This window comes from Haliotis rubra, unplaced genomic scaffold (assembly GCF_003918875.1).
Source record: "Haliotis rubra isolate DU_JTF1 unplaced genomic scaffold, ASM391887v1 Scf664, whole genome shotgun sequence".
Taxonomy (NCBI): domain Eukaryota; kingdom Metazoa; phylum Mollusca; class Gastropoda; order Lepetellida; family Haliotidae; genus Haliotis; species Haliotis rubra.
The window spans coordinates 410662-425783 of NW_025767373.1; the positions used below are offsets into that span (position 1 = coordinate 410662).

The 15122-nt window shown below is 41.3% G+C and overlaps 1 protein-coding gene across 1 annotated transcript; it reads left to right on the forward strand.

The window, feature by feature from the left end:
- The first annotated feature begins 10225 nt into the window (after positions 1-10225).
- Positions 10226-11672, forward strand: LOC124257527. Its single transcript, XM_046691621.1, has one exon. It carries the CDS (start codon positions 10534-10536, stop codon positions 11272-11274), a length of 741 nt encoding a protein of 246 aa, XP_046547577.1. The 5' UTR covers positions 10226-10533; the 3' UTR covers positions 11275-11672.
- The last annotated feature ends 3450 nt before the right edge of the window (positions 11673-15122 follow it).

Below are 15122 nucleotides of genomic sequence, written 5' to 3' on the forward strand. Positions count from 1 at the left end.
ACAAATGGATAAAACTTGAGCACAGTCCGTGAATTACGGAGTATATCGGGGGGAATTGATAAACACTGGCAGTTATGAAGCACCACTAAAATCCCAACCAGGAGATGGGGAAGGCACATGGATGATCTAATATCGTCCAATAACCTATCACATCTAGAAATGAAAGTGGCCAATATAGGTTCCTCATCTGTTCTATATCAGATATTTGCATGAATATTCGGGAGGACAACAAAATATCAACCAGATGGCGTTGCAAGAGCGAAAACATTTCTTCAGCAAAGCTTTGAAACGTTGTATGGTGAACATGAGGAGGGATTTTCCAAATTTGGTGCATCAGTGACAAAAAATGATGTCCAATGCTACTCCCCGTTTTGACTTGTATCATACGTTCCCGAAAGTTTCAGGTAAACAAAAAAGCCATAGACGCATTGACATCAGAAGTGTCAGCTTTGAAAGATCAATTGAAGTCTCTGTCCCTTGATAAACCACCCTCCATAGCTGCCGTATCAACAACAGTATGCCAGTTGTGCAGTAAAAGTGGTCATGAGGCCAGACAGTGTTACCGATACACAAGTAAGTCAAGACTGGACAAGCCACAAGGTTTAAAGTGTTACCAATGTGATGGGTTCAATCAATTGGCCAAACACTGCTTGTCAGAGAGACAATCCCGTGGCAATTCGGGTAATCATCCAAACTAGTATGCTCTAGTGATACTTCCCCGCTCGCTGGAGATTTGAAAGGAGGGGAGAGGAGGTTAATAGGTAATCTCTGCACACAGAATGTAGCTTGTTGAGAAATTTTGTACAAGTGACTGTAAATAGGTTGAAATTATTTGCATTACTGGACAGTGGTCCAGATTTCTGTGTGATAAATGATGAGACATTTGCTAAATTAGGAGGTCCCTTAAATGAAAGGTTTGAAAACAAGTTTATTGTGACAGCTAACAATGAAAAGGTTAGTGTTGTCGGCACAGGTTATCTTCGTCTCATAATAGCTGGTACTGAGATCAACAGTTTGTGGAATGCTGTGGTTGGTCTCATAATGTGAAAGTTGACTTTGGAAGTGGCACCATGTGTATGGATCCAAGGCGGTACCTTGTTACGGACGGTAACGTTTCTCTACCCCCATGTTCGGAAATTGTCATGGTAACACGTATCAAAGGGACATCACTCCCAGACTGTGTTGATGGACTTGTTACCAGTTCAAATATGTTAGCTTCCACAGATTTGCTAACAGCAAAATCACTCTCTCAAGTACATGATTCTAAAGTGTATCAAGCAGTGTGTAATTTCTCCAATGACACAATTACTATTCCAAAGGGTTCAGTGGTTGGAAAGTTTGTATGTTTGTCCCAGAAAGACATTATTTCAACAGTGGTAGGGGAAAATGAAACAAATGACTCGCATACAACCAGCCATGGCTCTCAACATCCACAGACTGAACATTCTCAGATTGACACTAATATTTCCTCTGATCTTACAGAAGAACAAACTGTTCAACTTAAGCGATTGCTCTCAGAATATGAATCCTCTTTTGTTGGAGCAAACAACAAACTTGGGTGTTGTGATCTCTTAATACAAGGTATCGAGATATCACCTGATCAACCTCCCATTAGACAACGTGCATACAAACTAGGCGCTAAACAGAAAGAAGTCATGGAACGTATGGTGGAAGATATGCTTGACCAAGGCATCACAGAGGAGTCTACTAGTCCCTGGGCAGCACCATGTCTGCTTGTAAGTAAACAAGACAATAAATCTTTTCGTTTTGTCACAGACTTTCGCCGGATGAATGATTGCGCACTTTTGGATGCCCACCCGATACCAACCACTTCTGATGTTTTGGAAAGTATTGGTACAGATAATCCCATTTACTTTACCTCATTGGATCTTAAAAGTGGCTTCTACCAAGTTGAGATTCATCCAGACTCTCGACCATATACAGCGTGGAGGTGTCATCTTGGCTTATATCAAGTTCGACGCTTACCTATGGGACTTAAGAATAGTCCAGCGACGTTTCAGAGATTAATGGAGGCAGTTTTGAGAGGATTATCTTGGAAACATTGTCTGGTGTATTTGGACGATGTTATTATATTTAGCAATACCTTTGACGATCATCTACAACACATCAGAGAAGTGCTTGATCGCCTCCAAGCGGAAAGTGCTATTTCAGTCTGAGATAAGATACCTTGGACATATTGTAAGTTCAACAGGTATATCGCCAGATCCACGCAAAGTTGAAGCTGTTTCAACATATCCCACACCAATATGTTTGATGGATTTGAGAGTCTTTTTGGGTTTGTCTGGTTATTACCGCAACTTTATTCCTGGATATGCAGAGACTGCAGCACCGTTATATGAACTTACCAGGAAAGGTGTTAATTTCCACTGGACTTCAGATTGTCAAGATGCTATGGATAAACTTAAGCAATCACTCATCACTGCACCGGTACTTGCTTACCCCATGCCATCAGTTCCATATACTGTGTATACAGACGCAAGTTCATTCTCTGTAGGTGGTGTTATCTGTCAGACTCAAAATGGAGAGGAGCGTGTGATTTCATATGTTGGAAGTTCTTTGTCACACTCTGAGAATAATTCTGGAATCACAGAGAAAGAATGTTTGGCTTTGGTGTATTCTGTGAAGCAGTTTGATAGTTATTTGAGATACTCTAAGTTCACTGCTGTTGTTGACCACTCTGCACTGAAGTTTTTATTTTCCATGAAGGAACCTGTAGGCAAGTTTGCCAGGTGGATTGCCATGTTGCAGTCATACAGGTTTGATATCAAGTATCGCCAGGGACAGTCACATGGTAATGCTGATGGTGTAAGTCGTCGTGAATATGGTGCTGAAGAGAGTGGTGATGAGTTAGACTCTAACTGGGAAGTACTACCATACTTCAATGTGAAATGCATCACACGGAACAGTGTGTCTCATGAATATCCCAATCCAAAATGTCCAAAAGTACCAACTGTAACCTTGACAACCAGAAGGCTGCTTCTGTTGCATCACGGTTATGGTCATGTGACACTCTCAAAACGTCACAGCGACAAGACAGTTACTTCAATGCTATCATTACGTATCTGTCTAGTGGAGTTCTACCGGAAGATGACAAGGTGCGCCAGAAGATGAATGTGTATAATTTCTGACATATGTAAATACCATACACATAATACCATATGCGTATATCCATATAATTGATTTACTTGTTGTAATGTACCTGTAAACCTTGTATTTATCTTCATATGCTATGGAGGAAATAAAGTACTCTCTATCTCTCTCTCTCTCTCTCTCCCATGTGTCAACACATAAGGGCAAAGGACATCGTGTCGACAGAACAACTGTGCAAATCGCAGTTCCAGAGGCTCTGAGAAATACAGTTATGAAATCAACCCATGATCACTCTCTTACAGGAGGTCATACAGGTATCAACAGAACCATCCATAAGACTAACCAGTCTTTCTTTTGTCCAACAATGTACAAGGACATCATAAACTGGGTTAAGTCCTGCACTGTCTGTTATCAACGTAAGCGCGCGAGAAAAGCCACTAAAGCCAAACTTACACCTATGCCAGTAGCCACACTGCCCTTTCAGCGTATCAGTACAGACATTCTGGGACCCCTACCAAAGTGCAAAACCAGTGGTAATCAATATGCGTTAGTTTTCATTGATTACCTCACCAAATATGTAGAACTCATTCCCTCAGTGACATCAAAGCAAGAACAATTGCTACTCAGTTTGTAAATAATGTCATTTGTCGCCATGGTCTACCTCAATTTCTGCACTCTGATAGAGGCACAAATTATTTGAGCAACATTGTGAAAGAAACCTGTAAATTGTTGGATGTGCAGAAAACACAGACCACGAGCTATCATCCCTCATGCAACGGCCAGAGTGAGAGAATAATGTCAACAATATTAGCATCATTGTCTAAATATGTGGACGACACCCATGACCAGTGGGACAGACGTATTCCTTCAATACAGTACTCCTACAATATAACCCCATGTCTGGAGAGTACCGAATACTCTCCATTCTTTCTTGTGTATGGACGCTATCCGAGGAGTTTCCTTGTACTTGCAATCAGTCCAAATCTTGACATTCCCAAAACAGCTCAATCTTATATCACTGAACTTGTAGAGGGTGTGGAAATTGCACGGAAAGTAGCGATTCAGAATATTAATGATCGCAAGGAAGCCATGGCAGTGAGATCAGCGGACAGAGAACATTCCCCCAAATTCAGAGTGGGTGACACATCTATCGCCCTGTGTTAGTTACCGGTCAAACACCGAAATTGCTCCGTCCCTGGGCAGGGACCTATTATATTGTAGAGAAGTTGTCCGACATACATGTCAAAGTGAGAAAGAAATCTGATGGACTGCTGATCCAACACCTCTTGTGAACATGGACAGTGTGGAGCCTGCCATCCTAGGTGTCGAAGAGTTACCGGAGTCTTGCAGCCAGACTGATTCAGTAGAATCCAGTAATGACAATGACACCAACAGTGACACTCAATATGAAATTGAGAGAATACTCAGGAAAAGATTTCTGAACTCTAGATGGCAGTACCGTGTGAAATGGTTAGGTTACAGTAACAAAGACAATTCTTGGGTGCCATTCCATGACCTGACACAAGCTTGTCAGCAGCTTGATAAATCTTTGCATGACAAATTACCTACCGACAGAAAACGTCGAAGAAAATGACTTTAGTGCTTGTGTACTTATCTTGAAAATGCCCACTACCCTGACGTGTTTAGAGAGTTTTGTTGAGTGACTTCTGGTTCAAGGGTTGAATAGGTGCATTTCTCACGTATATGTTTGAATTGGAATGATTGTTTGTTGCAATGGTATACATTATTGTTGGAATGTACATTTTGTTTTTACCACCAATTAACATTGAACAAAAAAAACATCATAAAAATCATAAATGCTGTCATAATTCAATTGTTTCATGGTTTAAATATTCTGTGGCATTAATATTCTTTGGCATTGTTAATGCTACAGGAGTGAAGAATGTACTGTGATGTACTGTGTATTGTACACTACATTTATGTCCAATTTCTATTGTCACTATACACTGTAGTGCAGTATGTTATTGTTCATCTCTGTACAGTACACTTTGATAGAGTTTATATTTCAATATTGATGTTGCAACATTTATAAGCAGAAAGTTGCCTGTAACTTCGGTCCCATGTTGGAAAGATGAATGGGTTCAGTGTTTCCTATGATTACTTGAAGACCTATTGAAGCATATGGATATTACACGCCTAAGGCTATAATTACATTGCGTAGATTACACGGCTTTGGTATTTTTGCTTCAATACAGTTTCATTGGAAGTGAGTTAAATTATGTATACAATGTATTTTGAATGTCAAAGTATAATTCAGCTTTTCAAAGTCTTTATCTAGAAGCTATAACTAGCTTGGATATTGTTTGATACACATTGTACTCTCATTAAGTGTGTTTAGTACTGGCAATCCTAACAGTCATGCTTCATCCATGGATAATGGTATTTTGAATCAATGCTATTCTAATTTTTCATCTAAAGTTCACAGAGTTTGCTATTTCTCTTATATGTATTGAGATTTGTATTTAATGTTTAAATAGTTTCATGTTGAACATTTTCCAGTTTGACAATGTTTTCTGGCTTTTTAAGTCAAAAACACAAATGTTGGGTATTACTGTAACTTCATGTTCACTTATCCCATATTTCACTATTACTCCCTAGCTTTTAACTTGTATGATGAGAATAGTGTATTTCATACCGTCTAATCTATCATGTATAAGTTGTTTTGATACCTATTCTGTTGTGATACTGATCACATCACGGCAGGGTAGTATTGACAATTTATGCTATAATAATGTATATGTTCTTTAGGATAAAATGTGGCCGCTTATCCTAAGGTATTTATACATTATCTACTTGTTTTGAATTCATTCGAGTGGTACTCATCTTGGTGAGGGGGGAGTGATGTGAAATATGGTAATAAGGTACAAAATATGTTAATTAAACATTGGTGTAAGGGAGATAACTCCGTTTTCTTTAGCGGTATGCAAGGTGAGCATGCCGCCGGAAAAGGGAGATAACTCTCGGTTTTTGTGAAGGACGTTTGAAGGTTGTAATGGGTTCTGAAATAAAAGGCTCAACTGCGCACAACTGCACATTTCTGTGTGACTTGTACTATTTGTTCGCAGTTCTTTTCCGGGTGAACAGTCGATTGCCAGTGCATGAGGTTTTAGGCGTGCCACCGGCGTGGCAGGCTACGTTGTCTTCTTCGAGTACAACTAGTGTCATCACTATACTGAATGGTTACTCTTGAACACGTGCCTGTAATATAAGTGAGTGAGTGAGTTTAGTTTTAAGCAGCTTTTAGCAAAATTCCAGCAATATCACGGCTGGGGACACCAGAAAAGGGCTTCACACAATGTATCTATGTGGGGAATCGAATCCGGGTCTGCTCGCGCGTGACGAGCGAATGTGATGTAGGCCCATGATGTAAGTGGAATTTACAATCGACTCGGCTTGTAGCAGCGATTTCTGATGGACGCGCAAAGACCTCTGTTGTTGTTATTTATGATAAATGGTACAGTAACCAAGCACGAAAACACAGAAAATAACAGACAGCGAGGCAGGGTATCTAAAAGTACCGTCGTTGTATGTCTCGTTGCAGGACGCGGCCAGGGGTCGATATATCGCTTCTCTCTGGGTACAGGGCTTGAGCTAGTAGAGACGGTTGCGGGTGATGTGGCTGGGTGTTACACCGCTTTGTGCAGTATATCAGCTGCATGACGGGTTGTCCGCACTCAGGGCTCTCCGTCCGCTCTTAGAATTTTTGGACCGCACTCAGGGCTCTCGGAAAGCACTCGAGGCTCTCAGACGACTCCGCTCAGAGCTCTCGGATTGCACTCGGGGGTCTCAGGCCGCACTCGGGGCTCTCGGACCACACTCGGAGCTCTCTGGCCGCACTCGGGGCTCTCTGGTCGCACTCGGGGCTCTCAGGCCGCACTCGGGGCTCTCAGGCCGCACTCGGGGCTCTCTGGTCGCACTCGGGGCTCTCTGGCCGCACTCGGGGCTCTCTGGCCGCACTCGGGGCTCTCTGGTCGCACTCGGCCGCACTCTCTCTGGCCGCACTCGGGGCTCTCTGGTCGCACTCGGGGCGCACGAACCGCAATTAGAGCCACCATTATAACCATCCTGAACCTGAAGTTGCTGGCCAGTCAAAGAATGCAACTCTGAACAGCGAGTGTTGGCGCCTCAGGTGGGTCACTAGTACACTTATATTAATTACTAAAACATTTTGAGAATCGGGTCGGTCGAGATGCATTAAACACTCCCAGATCGCATTCGGGGTTTTCAGACCGAGTCTAGGTCAAAAGCACCTCGGGACAAAAGCCGCTTGGTACAAAAGCCCCCGACCAAAAGCCCCTTAAGACAAAAGCCCCTCGAAAAAGGACCCGTCACTTTATGTATCGATGGGAAAATAAGATTAAAAACGAGAAATGATTAATAGCATTAAGCCATTTATTGCTTCATAATATAATTATCCTAAATAATATATAAATAAATATGTAATTAGCAAATAATTTAATGAATAAGAAATAAATATATAAGAGCAAAGAGAAAAGGTCATTATACTTTATACCGCACTCTTGTTTCCTTGACCGCACTAGGATCTCTCGGACCGCACTAGGGTCTCTCGGACCGCACTCGATCTTCTTAGAAGACTCGGTTTTCTCGGATTGATCTTGAGTCGGCGAACTGCACTCGGGGTTCTCGGACCGCACTCGGGTCACTCGGACAGCATTCGCGTTGTTCTGACTGCACTCGGGGTTCTCGGACCGCAATTTGTCTCTCGGAATGCACTTCGGACTTTTGGACCACACTTAGGCCTCTGGGAAAGCACTGATTGTTCTCGGACCGCACTCGGGGACTTCGGACCACACTCTTCTTTACGGTTATTGCTAACACGTCTTGTTATTCCATACGTTTCTTTGTTTACCTTTTCAGCCAAATACTAACTGGATTACCGTTATTGCCATAAATATATGTTTAACGACTACCATGTGACCGTAAGAGGCAACTAACTGGATCAGGTGGTCAGGCTCGCTGACTTGGTTGACACATGTCATCGGTTCCCAATTGTCCAGATCGATGCTCATGCTGTTGATCACTGGATTGTGTGGTCCAGACTCGATTATTTACAGACCGCCGCCATATAGCTGGAATATTGCTGAGTGCGGCGTAAAACAAAACTCACTCACTCACCATGTGACTTCCTGTGAGGGTTTGGGTTTTCACGTCCTTCACGTTCAGTCATCACGGCAAATTATCGAGTTATTCTTCGAATGATCCGCCTCTGCATTATCTTTACTTCATTCATTTGCCAACAGAATATTGGATATAAGTATCTGAACAATTCACAATAAAAGTGTACGTGTGTGTATCCTTCTTGAAGGAAGTTTTACCTTAAACAGACTACTTGAATACGCGTGTAAATGTGAGTCCTTGAGAAATGTATTCATCATGCTCCTTGGCGGTTGAAGTGATCAATAACGTAGGGCCAACACTACTTGGCAGGTAACAAAACAACAGACCTCCTTTCTAGTAACCAATCAACGGTGTATCCCACTTGTCTGGTGTCTGGTGGTACAGTACATGTGTGTATAGGTTTAAATTAAACTTGCCACCAGATCAGAGTTCATGTCACGAAGAATAGATTTGACTGAAGGTTGAAATCTCAGCCTTGTTGTGCAATGAATGGACTTTGATTTTCTGTGAAAGGATATAATATATTTCGTTTGAGGCTGAAGTGTGTGGAGAGCCAGGTAACTAAGTATGACTGTCCTAGGAAGATAGCCTACCGTCCAAAATTGTAGAATAGATTATATGGTACTTGATCATGTCATTTCACTTGTTCGTTCGTTCGTGTCTTCGTTCGCCCCTTCGTACGTTCGTTCGTTAGTTTTTCCGCTCGTGCCTTTATTATTATTTATGTCATAACTATCGTTAATACTAATATCAAATCACTCTTATATACAGATCTTGAGCCTACAACGGAGCTTACCTCTTTGTAGTACAACTAGACCCGGGCGTATCTAAACCGCTGAGTCAGAACGTTTGTATGTTAAATACCCCGTCAAGATGTTATCCCGACTGCCGTATAGCAGACTTGACGCCGAGACTTACATTGTTCCATTGAAAATAAATGAGAATTCATATCACAAACTCCCCTGCAGTATTGAACTGCCATGGGAATGCACATTGTGCGACGATTGAAAACTGTAACAAGTAGGACAAGGTAAATCAAAAACGTTTCTCTTCCTGATAACGGTACCCTACATATAATGACATAGACGTTCCGGTGTTTTCAAGGAATGTACTACCCATGTCTTGGAAAATAAAATGGACTTATCATCAGCATTTACATTTGAACGAGGTTGCACACAGCCGGAGTACCCATAACATTATGGCAATAACCACTATTACTGCATATCTTGAGCCCTGTGAGCGGACCTTAACATGGCACTGAGCATGAATAGCTTATCTGAGCCACCCCAGGGAACAATTTGTGATTTTTCATTGTAAATCAAGTTCGGCAGTGATAACGGAAACTTCAGAAGTAATGTCATTATTTTAAATACCCCTGATCTTAGGTTCGACAGATCCGTAAACCTTTTAATACAAAATAAAATACATAAATATATACGTTAGCGATCGGCAGATATGATCCAATGAGTCCTAATACCCAACTCCGATATTGAAACAGGCACACCGTGCACGCTTGGCTGTATTTAGTCACCTAATCACCATAACGTGTGTATCATTAGCTGCTTAAGAAGGGTTTTGTTTTGAAGTAACGCCGGTATACGCTGATCCTCTAAGCTGCGGTTCTCTACTTGAAAATGCAGTCAGAAAGCCAATTAATCTCCACAGGAGGCATGAATAACACACCACCGTCTGTGTATATTCAGATATGAAGTATGATGTTAGAGATACAAAGGGGAGTAACTGGTGTGTCCACGTCGTCCATTAGCAACACTTGGCTAATCAATATGATTTGATCACTGTAAACCTCTACTTTATTTATCAAAGGGAGGGCACCGCAGGAGGTGTGAATAGGTGTTGAATGAATGTTAGCGTGTTGAGCAGAGTCTAATTAAAAGTTTGGTAGTCAGCAAGACTAAGACACAACTCAGTCAGTACAATTGGCCGGTCGGGCAGGTCTGCGAGGCAACGGGGAAGACGGACATAGTAGAGAATGTTTTTTGTTCGAGTAAGGTTGCTACCTTCGTGATTGAGTTCTGGAGATTATGACTGGCAGCCAGGCGGACAGAGGCACTCATTGAGATTCTAATCTTTGTGTAGCCGTCTTGTAGTACAATAAGGATCGGTGCTGGAAACATTCCTATCGGCATGTTGCTTGATTCGGGGTGAATATTCCTATTTTACGTTGATATTTATTAATGGAGTGTCGCGATCTGGAGGCCTCTAAACAGCATTGGGATCCCAAACAATTCAAGACTCTCCACAATGTCTCTCACGAGTTTCAAAAGGAGATGGATTGAGAAATGGTGCGAGGAGGTCCACCACCACCTTCGTCAAGGGAGTATGTGTAGCAATGTGATCGGATCCCCTTCAGAAGAAACAGGTGGGTTTAGTTTTCAAGGGATGCTGAAATCGTCCCTGCCTCTAAGAGGAGAAGATGTGAAGTATCATCAAAATGTGACAGACAATGCGATGGACACCAGTACTGGCCTGGTTGATAAAGGTTTGTATCAATCACCTTTACCTATTGTGAAATTTTCCTACAGTCATTATCAAGACCAACGTAAGAAGGCTGAACGACTGGTTCATGGACTCCCTGTGCTGTCCCACTCTACTACTCAGTTGGACAGAGCCTCGAAAATAGGGGACACTAATATGCCGTTTGTCGTTGTCCATGCAGGAGAACAGATAAAGACTGCACGAGAGCGGGACGAGAGTTTGGAAAGAGGAAAAGTGACATCTGCGCCCGCTTCTTTAACTGCACAAAGACTAGCACAAGAACTGAAAAAATCGAATCATGATTTGACCAGTGGGAGCAATCGGGTGAATATTTTCAATGGGGATCACGTCAACCGAATGAAAACTGCTCCTTCTTTTAATAAATCAAATTTGAACAAAGCAAGAAGATTGCTAGCCAAACGGAATCAAAATGGGAGAAAGTTAGATGGACAGCCATATTCACCGATAGAAAATTGCTGGACAATGACGGAAATGACATGGACATGATCATGCGCAGTGTGTTAGACAAATCGTTTCCGGTAACTCGGGTTCCTTGTGGATAAAGACGAAACTGGATATTTAACGTGTTATGGTTCCAGTAATACACGTTTTGTGAGAGGAATTCGTATTGCCTGTTATAAACGTGCACGACCAATTGTCTTATTTGACAGTTGACCAAACACGTGATAATCCGCAGTATGGTCGGCAGTTTCCGGTACCCCACTTACGAGTGTGAGAAGAGCCGGAAGACGAAACCTACTGTGTTGTGTTTCAAAAGATACACGGGTGAAAGGAATTCTTGTTTGTCTGTGCTAAACATAGAGAGCCCGTTGTCTTGTTTGTTTTAATGTTTTCCAACAAGACGCTCATAATGATTATTTAGTTATTAAAATCAATAACTATTAGCTACTTTTAATTGTCATGCTTGCGTCCAGCTGTATTATTTATAGGGATACCCGTTGGAATGTACGTTTGGTGACACATGGTCCTGTGATTTGAGCGCAAGTCACAGGTCAGGTGAAGTTCAGCAGTATTTAGAGGGAGAGTTGGTGGATGGGTGACCACGTTCTTCAGCTGAGGGGTCTACTAGGGCTTCCGTCCAACGCTAGCGCTATTGTAATGCACATCATACATCTGGCGTTGGTGACCACGTTCTTCAGCTGAGGGGTCTAGGGCTTCCGTCCAACACTATTGTAATGCACATCATACATCTGGCGTTGGTGTTCAGCTGACTATGTTCCTCTGTTCACATCAGACGGCGTCTCTACTGGCAAGTGTCTGTGTTTGACATGTGCCTCTGTTCATTCAGACGGGTACCCGGTAGGATGACATGTACTGTGAATCTTCTAGGTGCTTTACATGCAGCATTTGGTTGTATACTCCGCAGTGAGTCGAGATTGAAATGTATTGAACAAACTTGAGGGTGTGGATTTGAAGCTGTATCAATATGCATGTTATTATTTCAGTATTATACACATCACTCTTATATGATCTATATGTGTCCAGCGCTCCCAGCCCTTTGATATCACGCATCAAATATATTATTTAATATGATTATGTTCTACGACCGATTAAGTACTATTCGTCAATACAGCTTTGTCACGATACTTAAGGAGTCGCATAAGATGTTATTAACAAATGACTCGTAATCGTTCAGGGAAACCATTAAAACAGAGCAAATCCTTTTACAGTAGTTGTGTAATCGGAACGCGCAGATTCCTGGTTGAATGTATGTTCACATTGCTAAAAGTACAAAATCGACTTAGCTGTATTCTCTGACTAATGTGTCTGTATTCTCTGGCTAATGTGTCTGTATTCTCTGGCTAATGTGTCTGTATTCTCTGGCTAATGTGTCTGTATTCTCTGGACTAATGTGTCTGTATTCTCTGACTAATGTGTCTGTATTCTCTGGCTAATGTGTCACTAATGTGTCTGTATTCTCTGGCTAATGTGTCTGTATTCTCTGACTAATGTGTCTGTATTCTCTGACTAATGTGTCTGTATTCTCTGGACTAATGTGTCTGTATTCTCTGGCTAATGTGTCTGTATTCTCTGGCTAATGTGTCTGTATTCTCTGGCTAATGTGTCTGTATTCTCTGACTAATGTGTCTGTATTCTCTGACTAATGTGTCTGTGACTAATGTCTGTATTCTCTGACTAATGTGTCTGTATTCTCTGGCTAATGTGTCTGTATTCTCTGGCTAATGTGTCTGTATTCTCTGACTAATGTGTCTGTATTCTCTGACTAATGTGTCTGTATTCTCTGACTAATGTGTCTGTATTCTCTGACTAATGTGTCTGTATTCTCTGACTAATGTGTCTGTATTCTCTGGCTAATGTGTCTGTATTCTCTGTGACTAATGTGTCTGTATTCTCTGGCTAATGTGTCTGTATTCTCTGGCTAATGTGTCTGTATTCTCTGACTAATGTGTCTGTATTCTCTGGCTAATGTGTCTGTATTCTCTGGCTAATGTGTCTGTATTCTCTGGCTAATGTGTCTGTATTCTCTGACTAATGTGTCTGTATTCTCTGGCTAATGTGTCTGTATTCTCTGGCTAATGTGTCTGTATTCTCTGGCTAATGTGGCTGACTAATGTGTCTGTATTCTGGCTAATGTAGTCTGTAGTCTCTGGCTAATGTGTCTGGAATGGGTTTATTGGGATGAGGCCACATCACCTTGGTTTATCACTAGTTTAATGTCATACCTTAGTATTGCCATGCGCAGTAGTTGTTTGGGCGTTATTGTTATTTGATAAAACACTTACGTCACGAGTGATCAGCATTAGGCAAGCTTCTGACTAAACATCTACTGAACCAATCTATTGCAAAGCTGACTGTTGACAATGCGCATGGAATATTCATAATGTTGATATTTCTCAAGGTTTCTTTTATAACGAAAGGTATTGTGAGAACACTTTTGTCAGGCATGAATAACACACAGACAGTTTAACACAGAGCCTTAGAATGGCATTTACAACTGATACACATAAAGGCGAGAATTTATGGATGCCAGCTTCTGTTTTGAGGAACTCGAGTATATTCTTACTTCTTCATCAGCTGAATGAAAAACAAAGAAACAGTCACAGAATGTTGGATTGAATTACTTTTGTAAATGATCATCAAACGTCTTTAATTTTGTCATTCTTCCTGAACAAGTTTTCGCTTGCAGAACGGAAAACAAGTTCCAAATGTTTCAGTATACGTGTATCTGCATACTTAAAATGTGCAACGAGAACAGAGGAACCTTTATGTAAGAACCATTAAAAGTATATCGCCATTAAGAATTCTGTCCAAACATTCGTCGTCAATATAAAATAATCGTGATCGCTTGCACACCTAGTCATTGACCGATGTAATAATGCATTGGTTTAAGCATCCTCTTAGTTATGGATTAGAATAAATGAGCATTACATATGCACGTTCTTATCGATCATTAGGGGATTTCACTGTATATCTATAAAGTCCAACCACGTTAGCTCATTTCATTTCTTTCTGAGGATGGTCTAGACTGGGTATTCTTCTTTTACTGAAGTTCTATATTTAATTCGACAGGGTCGTTGTTTCTACTCAAGTCCCAGAAATTCATCATAAGCATATTGAAGTATGTTGAGTCAACTGCAAAAGAGATGTGGTCGGAGACAAAAATATTGACAATCAATATGTTTGTAAATCCAATTTATTTACCAAACGTTCTCTTCAGTAATAAGCATCGAGGTATCTCTACTTCTACACAACAGTCGTAATTCCAAATGAACTAACAGGATTTTCCATTTTATCGATCACTTGATTTTATTTTCTGGTTTGTTTATATCCCACTGTCCAGTGACAGGAGTTAGGCAAAAAAAATAATTTTTAGGGACGTTTTGTGAATGGCGAATGCTACCTGTGGAGCAGACACGCTTACCCATTTTTGACGAACACCTGGTGTCAACACTGACTTTCAGTGATTAATTCATATGATTTTAATAGCGTTTTCCCCTTTACATCAAACGGAATGTGTTTCTGGGGTTAGCCATGCCAAGACTGGGTATTCTTCACAGACGTAGTTTAAAAGAATCGGTGGTCCTTAATATTTTGATTAGCAGATCTGATGATTAACTGGACCTATTTTCATTGATGAAGAGACCTCGTGCTATTGGACATTGTAAACATTTAGAAATATCAACAGAAGGTGTCATGTCCAACTATCCAACCGTGATTGCCTGAATATGATACTGACAAGCTGAAATCAATTGCGCGTCCGTACGTTACAGCCCCGCTATTGACACAGTATATCTATTGAAACCCTGAAATGCACGTCTCGTGTACATTTCATACAACCTAAATTGTCTTTGTTCAGTCCCATTGATATCCAA